Raw genomic sequence first — 14,915 nt, 5'->3', positions numbered from 1 at the left:
CTGAAATTCTTCACTGATTTATAGTAATACTACAAATGAGCTTTTGACTATTATTTTTTTAAGTATTTTTTTTTCTGCAGGGTGATTTGTTGTGATGTTTAAAAGCTAAACTATCTATGAAGTGGGTAAACTTTAACAGTGAGCCTCTTCCTGGTATTACTGGTTTAACCAAGTTGTGGTAAATTCACAGCTGAGCAACAGCAGAGAACTCAAAGCCTGTTTTTAGGTGTAATCCATGTACAGTTGTGAAATGTAGATGACGTAAAATAAGATGGGCAATAACTGAGAAGTCTTTAATCCAGATAGCTCGGGCAGCAAGCATGAAGGTGCTCTGGCATAGACTTCCACGTGGGCTGTGGAGGCCCTTGAGCAGTCAGACACCCAGGAGCCCATGTTATTGTCCCTGCTGGACTGTGACCTGAGCCAGCTGGTCAAAATTATAGATATACCTGTGAATGCACTCCATTTTAACATGTGTTGTCCTGTAATTATGGGCACATCACCATTGCAACATTTGATTGTTTCTTTTTAGCAACAAACTGAAAACAGGTACTCTGCTATTTTTGAGGCCTACAGAGTCTCTAAATGTTTGTGGCCTTGCTACAGAACTCTTTGTGTGAGGAGGTGGCCTTGCAGGTGAGGGATTTAATTGGGAGGAGCAATTCTGACTAGTGGCTCTGCGATGGAGCAAGAAAGGTGGAGGAAAAAGAGGCAATGTCTTGTAATGAGGAAAGTCTGAACAGGAAGCCAGCTTACAAATTTGATCCGTGCTAGGCTCCCAAACCTGTATTGCACTCTCTTACTTTACTGCAGTTTTAATATCCTCATAAAATGTTTTCTTTCCAGTTCGGTTATGTGCTCTCATGTCAGGAGCTCACGTGTCCTCCCTTTTTAACATAAGACATACACAAGTTTCTGGCATGTGCTACAAGCTGAAAACCACAGCTTTCATAAGTGAAAAAGTGGTTTGTACTCCTTCCCTAGTTACTTCAGAGTTCTTAAAATGGAAATAATTCTGCAGAATCAACTGTTATTAAAGATACTTAAAAGCATCATTTAATGTGTTTTAGTGAATCCACATACAGCCGATTGTCAACATCTTCATCAATACCTGAAGATCTTGAACATGATAAGGTAAGTATTTTAGAGTTTTGATAATACTGTTTAATGGAATGTGCTCTAATTTGCCATTCCATGTAGCCCAGTGAGCCAGTCATTAAACTGGAAGACCATCTATATGTAAAAACTAATAAATTCACATTGCAAATAATACCTAGTTGCTCTTGATAGTACATTGTTTTCCTCACAAAGTTGAGAAAACTGGATGTGAGTGTGAGGCTGATAATAGTGCTCTGTACTCTTAATAATCAAACTGGTTTGGAGTGGAAGATAATTTTTTGACTAAACTTTTAATTGCTTCCTCCACGACCTTTCTGGAGTCTTTGAGCTGGTACATCTCTGTGGTTTTGTGTTGCACCTTCAGAATGTACCACGCAAGAGTTGTCCAGTGGTGGTAGCCTACATTTCAGCATTTTATACATTCATCAGCTTAATATCTAGCCTTGCAACTAATTATTTGTGTGAGCATCAAAAGCATACTAGTGTCTGATCAGGATTGCTCTGCTATTTGTGTAGTTTTCTTCATCTTTTTAAAACCCTAAAGCAACCTTAGCGGTTGAATAGAATGCCTCTATTTAGTTGAGTAATGTTCACTTGAAAGAAGAGGCCTTTTGAGAGGGAAGGGTTTTTGAACCATACTGGAACATTCAGTGAGATGTGCTCTCTGCTGTCCAGTTTCATAGGAGGATTTGTAAACCTAGATAAGAAGCCTTTCTGTTAATGTAATCACAGACTTGTTTCTAATTACTGTTTAACTGATTAACTTGTATTAGACTCATGGAGCTTATCCTTGAAATTGGAGAGTCTCTGGAAATGGTTTTGGAAAAATAATCACCTCTCCTGCTCCAAAACAAACCATTAAAAAAATTCTTTAGAAGCCTCAATCTTAACTTGTGTTCACTGGGATTTGGGCAGACTTGTATAAATTTAAGAAGCCCAAGCGATAAGTGTGAAAGTAATTAAAAAAACCCAACTCTTAAATACTCTCTGAAGACAGACACATTAAATACCTTGTGAAAAATATGTAGAGTATTAGGTATTTTTCTGTATGTTTCTAAATGATGGTTTCAGAGCAACAAACTACCAGCTTTTTAGGGAAGAGATTGCTTTTATAGAAACTCTTTATTATACAGATTAGAGACTCTATTTTTTTCTAAGTTAGCTCCTAAAAACTTCTTTCTTTATTTGTAGGGGTTTTGTTCTTGGATGACAGCTGCTTTTCGAATGCAGTAAGTATATGAAACAGAAATGGTCAACTGTGGTTTGCTTTGATCTTTTTTAATTAAAATGGTGGTTTTCATTAAAAAATGTTGGGATTTTTTTTTAGATAGATAGAATTTAATACAAGCGCTTATATAGGTGTGTCTGGTCAGGAGAGAAAAGAAAATGAAAACAAGGTCAACTTATGGGAATACTTTTCCAGGATATAGTTGTCCTGCTAGCAGCCCAGGGACTTCCCGATTTTAGGACAGTGTGTGAACCTAAGTGAATCTATGGGATTTATATGGATTCAGAGCTAATAATTATGCTCTAGACTTTTCCTCTTCAAAGAGTACCTTGTGGATGTTCCCCTGTTTGAAGGCCCAAGGCTTCGGGCAGGAAGTGGGATTTTCCTGCAGGGGTTTCTATGGAGAACTGGTGGTTTATTTGGGGCTGGATTGACTAACTAGGAAAAGTCCATCCCACTGTTTCCCAGAAACCAGCTGTTAGAGATGTGATGTTCATTCCCTGTATCTCTTGGGTCTTAGTAGATCATGGTGTTTAAAAATCAATTTAGAACTTGGGTATATTTAAATAAAAAAGAGGTGGGGATTCAGCCTGTCTTTCTCCATTTTTACTAGTTCAGGTCCTTCCTTTTCCTTCCTCTCCTATTTTAATGATTGATGCTGCTGAAAGTGGAGAGATGGTGAGAGTTAATTCCAAAACCTATTATATCTTCTGTTAACTGAGTGTCATAAGGGTAAGGTGATTCTGTTGTAATTTTCCTTGTGGGGAGCCTTTACGGCGATGAGTGAATACTTGTCACAGCATGATCTTAAATTTTGAGAGCTAGACTTGTGACTATCATAAAACAAGAGGTCACAGAAAATTACTTTGTCCTCTTTTAGTCTGATAAAAAAAGAATTCCATGTCCTTCCATCTTAAATTACCTCGTGCTAATTTTTATATGGTGATACACAAGAAAAGACGCTTCTGGAACCTGAAATTATGCATGCAAGGACACAGCCATGTTGAAAATGAGTAGGGACTGATGGGGATGTCACTGGGTAGACTGAGAATTTAGTGTATGGGTATATAAACCACCCTCAAAGAGACTAAGCAGACTGACCACGTGCTTTTCTGTCTGTGGTGCAGCGATGACGAGATTCACGAGAGGTGTGGTGAAGATGCCATTCACTACCTTGCCTTCCAGCGCCACATCATCTGCTTGTTGATTACTGTCAGCATTTTGTCTGTGTGTGTGATATTACCTGTCAACCTGTCGGGTGATCTCCTTGGTAAGAATTTTGTTGTTGTTTTTGTTGTTATTCTGAGAAGAATTTTATGTTTTTATATCATTGTAAAAGCTTTTAGTTTTTCTTTTTTTTTTTTTTAGTAAACTTTATAAGGTGGTGTTGTGTTTTCCCACCTGTAGTGGGTTGACTGTGGCTGGATGCCAGGCACTCACTGAAGCTGCTCTGTCACCCCCCCTCCACAAGTGGACAGGGGAGAGAGAACACAGTGAAAGGTTCCTGAGCTGAGATAAGGGCTGGGAGAGATCACTCACTGGATACTGTCATGGGCAAAACAGACTCAACTCAATTAGCTGAATTTATTAATAACAAAATCAGAGCAGGAAAATGAGAAGTAAAATTAATCTTAAAAACGCCTTCCCCCCACCCCTCCCTCCTTCCCGGGCTCTACCTCCTCCCACCCAGCGGCGCAGGGAGGTGGGGAGTGGGGATTATTGTCAGTTCATCACACGTTCTGCCACAGCTCAGGGTGAAAAGTCCTTCCCCTGCTCCAGTGTGGAGCCCTTCCCATGGGAGACAATTCTCCATGAACTTTTCCAGCATGGGTCACTCTTCCACGGGGTGCAGTTCTTCTGGCACAGCCTGCTCCAACATGGATGCTCCACAGGGTCACAGGTCCTGCCAGCAAACCTGATCAAGTGTGGGCTCCTCTCTCCATGGGTCTGCAGGTTCTTGCCAGGATCCTGCTCCAGTACGATTTTCCACGGGTTCACAGCCCTCTCTCAGGCATTGGCTCCTCCACGGGCTGCAGGTGGATCTCTGCACCCCCATGAACCTCTGTGGGCTGCAAGGGCACGGCTGCCTCACCATGGTGTTCACCATGGGCTGCAGAGGAGTCGCCTGGAGCACCTCCTCCCCCTCCCTCTCCACTGACCTTGGTGTCTGCAGAGTTGTTCCTCTCATGTATTCCCACTCTGCTCCTTTCTGGCTGCAGTTACATCTGCACGAGAACTTTTTTCTCCTTCTTAAATGTGTTATCACAGAGGTGTTACTGTCATTCCTGCTTGGCTTGGCCTTGGCCAGAGGTGGGTCCATCCTGGAGCCAGCTGGCATTGGCTCTGATGGACATGGGGGAAGCTTCTAGAAGCTTTGCACAGAAGTGACCCCCCCTCTACCAAAACCTGGCCAAGCAAACCTAACACATCCCCTCAGTCTGATGTGAAATTTATATGAATACAGGGTGTTCTTTAAGCAGTTGCCAGAAACAAGATTGCAGAACACGTGCAGACATAGATGGCTAGACTCAAAAGGCTCAAGGCAGGATTAATTTTACCTATGCCCTCTTACCTGGTGTTTATCTAGGCACTCATTGTGTTTTTATTGGTGATGATTGCCAGTGGAAACCGTTGTCACAGCCGAGAAATCTCTTTCTAGTATCCAGTCTGAACCTCTTTTGCTGCATTTTAAAATCACTTTTTTGACCTGTCACTGGAGATAATAGATTATTCTTTTCTTCTTTGCAAAATCCTTGTAGCTGCTTGAGGGTTATAAATTCTTCTGGGCTTTTTCCTCTTTTTTGTAAACCAGACCAATTAATTTGGTCATTAATGAGAAATGTTTTCCATTTGGCTGATCATAAAATCATCAGCCATGACTTGAATTTTTGTTTCAATCTATCTGGACTGTCTCCTGTTGTTCCTTTCTGTTTTGTAAAGCAGGAGAGTACAGCTACTGTTTTTCTCCATTAGCTTTTGTGATCCTAGGAAATACAGCTGAAAAAAAAAGTTTTAGTGTCTCTCCCTTTTTTCCTCCCCTTCCACTGTAAGTTGATTTTGTGCATTTGCAGTTCTTTCAGTTGTGATGACTTAACTTGAAATGTGGTTTAACAATCTATGCTAGAGGATTGTTTACCTTTCCAGATACACTTACCTCTTTTTCCTTTGTGAGCATTTACTCAATTTTCACTCACTTGCCTTATTTTTTTAAAATACTTGACAGTTTAGAGAAATAATGTCATATAAACTCTCTCATTTTTGACCTTAGCAAGGTTATCAGCACTGTTCTGTCAACACTGAATTAATGCAGCTTAAAAACCTGAGATAAGAAATCAGTTAAGATGGAAGAAAAATGTGAAGGAAGTATGTTCAATCCCTAAACAGTGTTGTTAATGGACATGAAAGGAGACTGAAGGGAGAAAGGGAACTGCTGCAAAGATGTACTGTTCAGATTTTTAAAACAATCTACTACTTCTCTTCATGGTTTGAATGTAGTATAATCCTGGGGCTTTTTTTCCTACTTTAAAATGCAATACAGAGTAAACCAGCATTGATTATTATTCTGAATCTTTTTATCAATGAACTTGCTCAGCATTAAAAAGAAATATATTATCATCTTTAAAAACTAGAATAAAAGCTGACTTTCTGATAGTTTACTGTGAATGTTGCACCAGCAAATTATGCTAATTTTTTTTGTTCTTAGATAAAGATCCCTATAGTTTTGGAAGAACAACTATAGTGAACTTACAAACTGGGTAAGTAAGTCTTGCAGAGTACCTTTATGCTTGTGTTAGTTTGCTACCACCGTCTCTAAATACAAGAATTGACACTTGCAGGGTGGCTCCTGGGGTCAGAGTAACTTATTCACAACTTATTCACACTTGATTGACTGAAACTGGGATATGTTCTGCTTCAGGCTGTGCACTTACAGTGCTGATAAGAAATCTTGAGACTTGGCTTCTGCTCACTCAGCTCTTACTTCTTACACCACATGTTTCTTTTGGCTAATGACTGCACATCTAGTGATATTATTTTCAGAAATTTCCACATTAAAAGAAACCATGTTTCATGGTTTCATAAAGAAATGTATGAAATGTAAAGAAATGTTTCATAAAGAAAGTAAAGCTGACCGCTTTACTAGAATGTGTAACTTGGATGATATAAATTCCCTTATCTTAGATTTCTGTGTGTGCATATCTCTCTAATCTGAGATTGCAATTAAAATTGCTTCTGTGTGTTTTAAAAACAGTCTGTAAAACAGTTGAAATACAAAGCTGTATAAGTCTTCTGGTTTATTACTTGATCAATCCACATCCATCCATGATACAATGTCCAAGAGAGTTTCTGCCAATGCACTTTGTTTTTATAACCATGTTATGAAACTTAGTAACTAGTAGGGATTTTTTTGCTTGCTTGGTGCTTGGTTTTTTTAATGTGTGAAATAGGTTCCTGTATTTTGGGTTAATTATAATTATTAGTGCTCTTCACAAAACTGAAGAACTGTTCAGAGACCAGAACGTCTCTAAGCTTTGAAGAAGGAGCTATCAAGGATAAGAATTTATGTTGAGGCTGTTTTCAGCTGTGTTCAAGGAGAGTTCAATTATGCACTCAACACAGTAAATAATAAGGCAAATTAAAACCATTTTGGCAAATAGCATCATGTGTGCTGTTGGCCATCTGGCTGGGAAGATGGCAGCCAAACACTTCCTAAATATGTCCATGTCATAGAATAACTATTTTCTTTGTAGGTTAACTACCCACAGAACAGTATGATAAGCAAGTAACTCTCCCTGTTGGCTGTCCAAGGCATCTGCATAGGCATGACTGACTACCAGTAACTACTTTTTTTTCCTGTTTTGTGTTCAGTGAAAGGTTCTGATCTGATTAGCATTTTGACAGCTACTTACATCAGTTGGACAGTTGGTTCTTCCTGTTTTTCATATTCATAACATTTTGTCTGACAGCAATAATCTTCTTTGGCTGCACACCGTTTTTGCTGTTGTTTACCTGATTCTGACTGTTGTCTTCATGAGACATCACATGAAGTATGTCACATATAAAGAAGAAAACATAGTAAGTTTCTGTATTGGGCTGAAGGAAAACATAGAGCATATTTGCCAGTGTATAATGCTAAAAAAGCAAATTGCTAAGAGGCTCCTGTGTGCTAGGCTGTGACATAAATGTGAAGGAATTCACTGAAAGCAGTGTTATAGTGAGTCAATTGTGAAAATGGAAGGAGAGGAGGGGTTTGGGGAAGGATTTGTGAAATTTTGCTGTAACCTATTATCAGTGTAGAGGGTGCTGTCTTAAATACATGCAGCTCCCACCAAACCCAAAATTTCCTACGTTTTTTCTCCCCTCTACCACACAGCTGCTTGTGCTGTGTCACTACCTTCCTTATATTCTTGTTTTCTGTGACGTGATTTCTCAAAATTTGACTTGCATTTTCTCTCACAGGTTAAGCGCACGCTGTTTATAACTGGTATTCCAAAAAGTGCCAATGAAGAGATAATACAAAGCCATTTCACGTAAGTTCCATACTTGAGTTATTAGAATCATAGAATGGTTTGAGTTCCAAGGGACCTTAAAGGTCATCTAGTTCCAACCCCCCTGCCATGTGCAGGGACACCTTCCCCTGGACCAGGTTGCTCAGAGCCCCATCCAATGTGGCCTTGAACACTTCCAAGGATGGGGCTGGAAGTCCACAGCTTCTCTGAGCAACCTGTTCCAGTGCCTCCAGTGCCTCACAGTAAAGGATTTCCTCCTCATATCTGATCTAAACCTATTTTCTTTCAGTTTAAAGCCTTATTGCTTGTCCTATTAGTACATGCCCTGATAAAAAGCCTCTCTCCATCTTTTATAAAAAACAGGAGATTTAAAATTGTCCTAGTAGTTTTACCTGACCAAGCAGATATGTTTTTTGAATTTTGCACTGTTTAAAATTCATGTTATAGTATATCTGTGTTCTAAAAGCATATCTTATTCCTTAGCCAGTGCTGAGAAAAGACTATATTTCAGTGAGGTTAGTTAGCTGATCTTAAAATCAGAAGGTAAGACAGTGGCTGTACTGTATCCACACTTTCCATTCATGCTCCCACATGACCTTTACTTGGAATAATGCTGTGCATCTCATGTTAAAGTAACTTTCAGCAATGTCTCTCTGGAAGTCTCTGCTCTATGATACGTCATGCAGAAATGAAATGACTGATTGAGATGTCAGTTAGGTATCAGTGGTGCTCTTTGAAACAGTTTCTTCGTTGTACTTTTTGTTCTTATTGTTGCCATGTGCTGCTTCCTTTCAGGGATGCCTACCCAAGCTGCACTGTGCTGGAGGTCCAGCTGTGTTATGACGTCGCCAAGCTTATTTATCTATTCAAAAAAAGGTACTTGTTTTTGTAATCTACATGACTTTAGCATAATTTTACAAACGTTTTGCTAGTCCTTAATGAACACATACCAGCAGTACTAACCGTGCACATACTAAGGATGAATTCTGCTCCTAAAGATCTGGTCTCGACTTCAGTTAGATTCCGTTGTGGTTTACAGTGAGTTGTGGGGTTCAGCCCATCTCCTGTGGGTGTGATATGTTGTGTGTTGCATAAGGTAAGTTTTTACTGGCTGATTATTTATTTCTGTGTGTATGTATATAGTTAGTTACTTATTGTCAGGCAGTACAAAGTGAAAAACTGAATTATTAAATTAATAACTCTGTTAACCCTGCTTCTTTGGCCAGATTGATGATCTCATGAGAGAGAAGTGTTATTTTCTGGGCTATCAAGAATAGCATTGTGTTTTGTTTTTTTTTAATCTGGAACCTTACTATAAGTGTAGGTTGTATAAAGCTATTACTGACTTGAAAATAAATTATACTCATATATATAAGTAACTAAAATTAAAGTGAATGTAAATAACTTTGATGACTGATTCATTCGCTGTCAATCCTTATAATAACTTTTTTTCTTGAGGACTATGTTCTTCCTAAGCTTGATGTTTATACTTTTTTTGTTGCAAATTGTTATAGATTTATTTTTTCTGTCCAGAAACCAGGCAGAAAAAAGCCTGACTTACTATGAACACCTGCATCAGAAGTATGGCAAGCGGGTCCAAATCAACCCTAAGCCATGTGGTCAGTTCTGCTGTTGTGAAATGAGAGGATGTGAAAGGGTAAGAGATTGTGTTCTGTTTTAGTTATGGCCAGGTAGATTGTTAGAAGGGTGGAGAATAGTTTTTGTGTGACATCTCATCGAGCTTCAGAAAATTCCTTATTTGTTCGTTCCTAATAGCTCATCTGTCATGTTCTTACACTGGAGGGAAAAGGAATTCCCCAAAACTTTTGAAATGTAATCTAAGTGAAAAAATTGAAGTACAAGAAAATCTTACATTTGTTTGTCTTCGCCTTGCAACATCATTTGTAATTTGTGGAAGTAGTCTGAGGAAGAGAGACTATGGTTTGTGTAAGCTGTATGAAGATATTAATTAATGAGGATATTAGCCATCTGGTGCTTGGATGTAACAGTCATCAATTTTCTGACAGGAGGATGCTGTAGATTATTATACCAAAGTTAGAAATGAACTGATGGAAGAATATTCGAAAGAGGAACAAGCTGTTCATAATAACCCACTGGGAATGGCTTTTGTAACATTTCAAGAGAAATCCATGGCAACCTAGTAAGTTTTGTCTTCTGTTTTGTTTGTTCTCTTTTAACTGTAATAGTACAACTGATCTCTTGTTTGTGTCCCTTGTTTGCTTATATTGGCTCTTCTTCCTTTCTTCTTTTTCATCATTCTATGGATTTGGCCTGCTTTGCTTTCTGGTAAGTTTTCCCTTAAGTGTGCATTTTAGCCTCTGTGCTTTGAGTGAAGAAATTATCTCAGAGACTAAAAGGCTTGGGACATTTATTGGGATGAGGAACCTTTCTCTTCTGTGTGGGATCCTGTCCATCAGTGTAGGTTAATAGTAGGCCAGACTAATTGGCTTTTGAATACAAGTTACTGATTCCTCTATTTTCTACTGTGCAAATGTTACAATGACCAAACTATCAGTGAGTGCAAATTACACTGCTAGTTAGTCATCTTAACAGTGTAGGGTCAGTGACTGACCTGGCCATAGGTGATAGATACACATTCTGTATCTCTGTTACCTGTTTTTACAGATATGTGTGTAGACCTAATGCCAGAAGTTGTTCAGTATTTTTTTATTCAGTTATTTGTAGAGGTAAATGCATGTAGCCTCTCATTTTCTGTTCACACTGAGAGCATCTTTCACTGTCACAGAGTGGGTAAAAGGAAGCAGAATAATATTTGTATTACAGTGTAACACATCATGCTTTTTTTTATTCTCTGATTTAAATTGTCTGCGTTCTTTTGGCCTTCAAGTCGTGTTAGAGAGCCAGTCTTTCAGCTTCTTTTCAGGGAAGTCCAGGGTGTAGAATTTCTTGCAAGAATTTGATAGGTTGGAGAAAGTTTTGCTTGCTACTCTTTAATTGAGTAGTGATGGTGTGATGAAATCTACCTCCTCTCCTAAGTTTGTAATGAAATAACATTTTGAGATGTGAAACTGAAAGAAGAAATAAGCACTGAAGTTCCTTGTCTAGCTGCTCATATGTTGTGTACAATTTTGATGGGATAGTCTCTGCTTGGGCATGTGTTCTGAGTTGCACTGCTGGCATCTCTTGAGTTGAATTATCAAGACCTGAAAAGATTTTAATTTGTTTAGCTTGGAATTGATGTGGTGGACTCCATTTCCTGTCAAATTAGATTAGATTAGATGTGAAACTGAGGCTCCCATCAAATTAGAGAGTTACTTGTTGCCCTTAGTACTCTCTGCTCCACAGAATCCTGAAATAGGATGGGAAAACAGGAAGCCAGAACTGAGGTTCATGTTAGGTGGTTGTAGAAGCTTGTTTTATGATGGCTAAAGCTTGCTCTGTGTGTATTTTTTAAAATCAACTGTCAAAGGATAATTAACTTCCTTAAATACTTGCTGCTAGAAGATGCTGGCAATTTGACATCACTACTTGAATTCTGGTAAGGTAAAGATCTGGGGCTTGGGGGTTGTGTTTGTTTGTTTGTTTGGCATTCATGTATATGGTTCTCTGTCTTCTTTATGTTAAGAGCACAACTGAGAAACAAGCATGTTCATAGATTTTACCGTCTACCCATTTAAATATAAAATATACTGTTTCCATGCTAGTGTAATAGAATAGTCTCTGAATGTATTCCTAGCCCTTCTAGTGCTGTCCTTTGAGAAATCTTTGAAAGCATTTATTCTGGGCATGTTTAAATTTTCTTTAAATACACTGAGTGTCAGTCAACTCATAATATTAGAAGATAGAATTAAGTACTGTGATTATTTTTGGAGTGGGTGCAAGAGGCTGATATTTTGAATTGTGGGAATAGCAGCGTGCTAAAAATTTTTCTGAGAATTGGCTGGATTTGATACTATTGTAAAGGATTAGTCTGTACTCTCATTTAATTAGTCTACTTTGATTTGAAAACAGTTGTAATTATGTAAAGATGTGTTTAGGGAACTGTCTGTCTTTTTTTCCAGTGCTCTCAGACTTTGATTTATTTTTTTACTTTTTTTTTTTAATACGATTGCTCACATTGGTAGAAGAAGTGAACAGTTTAAACCAAGGCTGCTTTTTGTTTCCAGCAAAACAGATCTCATAGACCTGTAGTAGCAACTGTTTATATAGTTGTCATTAATGCAAAATGTATTACATTACTTTTTAAGTACTATCTTGATCACAGGTTATTAAAATTAAGAAAACCCTTCTTCATTATTCCCAGTCTTTCTCATTACATATTCAGCATTTTCAGGTATAAAAATTTGGAAAAATTCCTCCTCTTCTTCCTTACAGCATCCTCAAAGACTTCAATGCCTGCAAATGTCAGAGTATTAAGTGTAAAGGAGAGCCCCAGCCATCATCCTACAGCAAGGACCTGTGTGTGTCAAACTGGGAGGTTACATATGCTCCTTATCCTGAGAATATTTGTTGGTAAGAATCCTGTCTTACATCTATTTATTGATGATAATGTAGGTTTAGAATGGGCATAGGAGAAACAGGGACGAGTGCATTTTTCTTTAATCCTAAACTAGGGCTTTATGTAGTGTTTGCATGTGGCTGATCTGCCTCTTTATTTTCATTACTGGTGTTCTTACTGACCTCGAGGAGGCCTCTCTGAGGCTGACCAGAGTTTTGCCACCCCAGATTTTAAAAAAACCCTAATCTTATTAGAGTCTGTCTCTCAGAGTTTCCGTTTTTGGAGGCTAGTGCATATTTGCTGTTGAGATCTGAGGAAAGCAACTTGATGTTACTGCGAAGTGTCCTCCAAGTTTTTGGAGCTGACATGTGATAAGTATAACTTGATCTACTCTGTGAACTTTGGTCTATCTTCTGACATCATCTTTATTAATCCAGTACATTTCCCAGATAAGTGCTTTTTGAATTAAACTGTTCCTGTTCTGCCTCCTGTCATGCTTATAGGCTAAAAAAGATCTAAACATTTTCCAGTTGCTTTGCAAATAACTTCAGGTGGGGTCAATATAATCCTTTCTTCGTGTAACAGTGAACTTGTTGTGACATTTCCATTGCCCAACCCAAAACTGCAAGTGAGACACAGATAGGCACAAGTTGCTGTGTTTCACCTGCATGTAATTTCTTTTTTAAAGCACACTTTTTTCTCAATTATTTTAACAGAACATTACTCTTAAGGTAATTATGCCATCAATTTCTAATAATTGAGAGGTTTTCTCTAGGACTACAATTCTGCAGTTGGGAATAAAGTACAGAATCTTTAACCAAGAAGTAAACAACTATGATTCTTAGCTGTGTCTTTTGCAGCAGTCTTGAGATATGAATTAAAAATCTCTTGCAAGCTGCTTTCCAGGTAGGGTCGGTTTAATGTGCCTTTTTCATGAAAGGGTTCTACCGTGTGTATGTGCTTCATTTCCTCTTCCTTTCTTCAAGCACTGGACACAGGAATTGTTCTGTGAGACTCAGTGGACTGAAGCCCCTGCAAAACTTTTTTCTAAACATCTCTTAAGAGGGGAAGATGGTGGGGTTTTGGTAATTTGGGTTGGGTTGTTTTCCTCTTTTTCTTCTCTCCTCTCCCCCTTGAAGAAGAGGAAGCACAGAGATTTTCCAAGTTCACAAAAAGACTTGTCATAATTAGGAAGTTACTAAGCCTTTGTATCCCTGTTTTGTCTGTTCTAAATACTTGGCTTTGGCTGGAGTTCAAATCATTCCAGTCCTTATGGGAACCATTTCAGATAATATTTAAGAACTTTACATGTTTAAAATCTGCAGTTGCTGTTTTAATATAGCAGGAAGAGATGCCACGTTTGTAAATTATTTTTTTTTCAAATCACAGTTTCTTGTTAGATTCTGCCTCTGATAGCTGTTCTTCTTGCAGAAGTTCTCTGTACCTTCTATCTCTGTCTCTTCTTGTTCTTTGTTTAGTACTTCTGCATTAGTGGACAGGAGAAGTGTTTCATCCCAAACCTTAATTACGTTACACGTTTATGTTTTTGTAATGAAAGACTGAGTACGTCCTTCTGCAAGCACAATTTATGTTATCATTCAAGAGAGGTTGCAGTTTTCTTTATTTCTAATAGCAGCTGGAACTTGTGTAGTGCTTTGTTATATAACTTTAAAAGCTCAGTTTACAAAAAACAGTGCCACCTGCTACTTGACAGATAGGATATATAATTTTTAGCAACAAATGCTTACTGCTTGTTTTAATGTCCCCTTTATTTTTACTTTTTTCTCCAGGAAAAATCTTTCAGTGCATGGACTGAAATGGTGGTTTAGATGGGTGTGCATTAATTTGCTTCTTTTTATTGTGCTGTTTTTTCTCACTACTCCTTCTATAATCATCTCAACCATGGACAAGTTCAATGTCACTAAACCTATTCACTACCTTAATGTGAGTACCACCATACATTTGGATATAGCCGTGGATCAAACCAAAATATTGGGAAACTGTGATAGACATAGTTTCATTTTCTTACTACACACCTTTAAGTCAAATTCAGTTGAAATTCCCAGGATTGTTTTATGTAGTTGCTTATTGAAAAACAAACAGCCATAACTGGATCTTTAGCCCTCTTTTATTCCTGGATAGTAGTCTGAACTAATTTCACCTAAAACTCTATGTTTGTGGTAAAAATTTGCATTCCATGTTTACATAATTCTAAATGTTGTAATCAAAAAGCTTTGCAAAAAATGGAATTTTGAGTCCAACTTGAATTTTGATTTTTATGATAAGATGGAAGGAATTCAGATTTTAAACTCTGAGGTAAAAATGTTGTTTTTATTTTGCTTATTGGGTTCAAATTAACATAGCATATATATATCTCGGATCCTAGTTTGACTGCAGCTGAAGTCTCCTGCAAACTGTTCTTTTTAAATACTTCTCCAAGATAGCGTAAATGACATAAAGACTGCCTGGGAGACTACACTCTCATGGAATTTAATTCCCAATCCTGCTTTGTTTTTTTGTCTTGCACAGCAGTGCTAATCACTCACGGCTCAGTTTAAGACCACCTGAGTATAATTTCCCT

General features: G+C 38.1%; 1 protein-coding gene across 3 annotated transcripts in view; it reads left to right on the top strand.

The window, feature by feature from the left end:
* TMEM63A (transmembrane protein 63A) overlaps nucleotides 1-14,915 on the top strand; it is a 34,882-nt gene that overhangs the window by 6,733 nt on the left and 13,234 nt on the right. For all 3 annotated transcript variants that reach the window (XM_039378677.1, XM_039378678.1, XM_027712971.2), the window contains 11 exons: nucleotides 1,071-1,134; nucleotides 2,311-2,348; nucleotides 3,475-3,617; nucleotides 6,051-6,102; nucleotides 7,312-7,420; nucleotides 7,805-7,875; nucleotides 8,650-8,730; nucleotides 9,388-9,511; nucleotides 9,882-10,015; nucleotides 12,211-12,348; nucleotides 14,125-14,278. In XM_039378677.1, the coding sequence (XP_039234611.1) occupies nucleotides 1,071-1,134; nucleotides 2,311-2,348; nucleotides 3,475-3,617; nucleotides 6,051-6,102; nucleotides 7,312-7,420; nucleotides 7,805-7,875; nucleotides 8,650-8,730; nucleotides 9,388-9,511; nucleotides 9,882-10,015; nucleotides 12,211-12,348; nucleotides 14,125-14,278 (1,108 nt within the window). The remainder of the gene's footprint in view (nucleotides 1-1,070; nucleotides 1,135-2,310; nucleotides 2,349-3,474; nucleotides 3,618-6,050; nucleotides 6,103-7,311; nucleotides 7,421-7,804; nucleotides 7,876-8,649; nucleotides 8,731-9,387; nucleotides 9,512-9,881; nucleotides 10,016-12,210; nucleotides 12,349-14,124; nucleotides 14,279-14,915) is intronic.

The sequence above is a fragment of the Pipra filicauda genome, unplaced genomic scaffold (assembly GCF_003945595.2).
Source record: "Pipra filicauda isolate LSUMZ 115617 unplaced genomic scaffold, ASM394559v2 scaffold143_size2779998_pilon, whole genome shotgun sequence".
Lineage (NCBI taxonomy): Eukaryota > Metazoa > Chordata > Aves > Passeriformes > Pipridae > Pipra > Pipra filicauda.
This window is presented reverse-complemented; position numbering and strand designations above follow the sequence as displayed.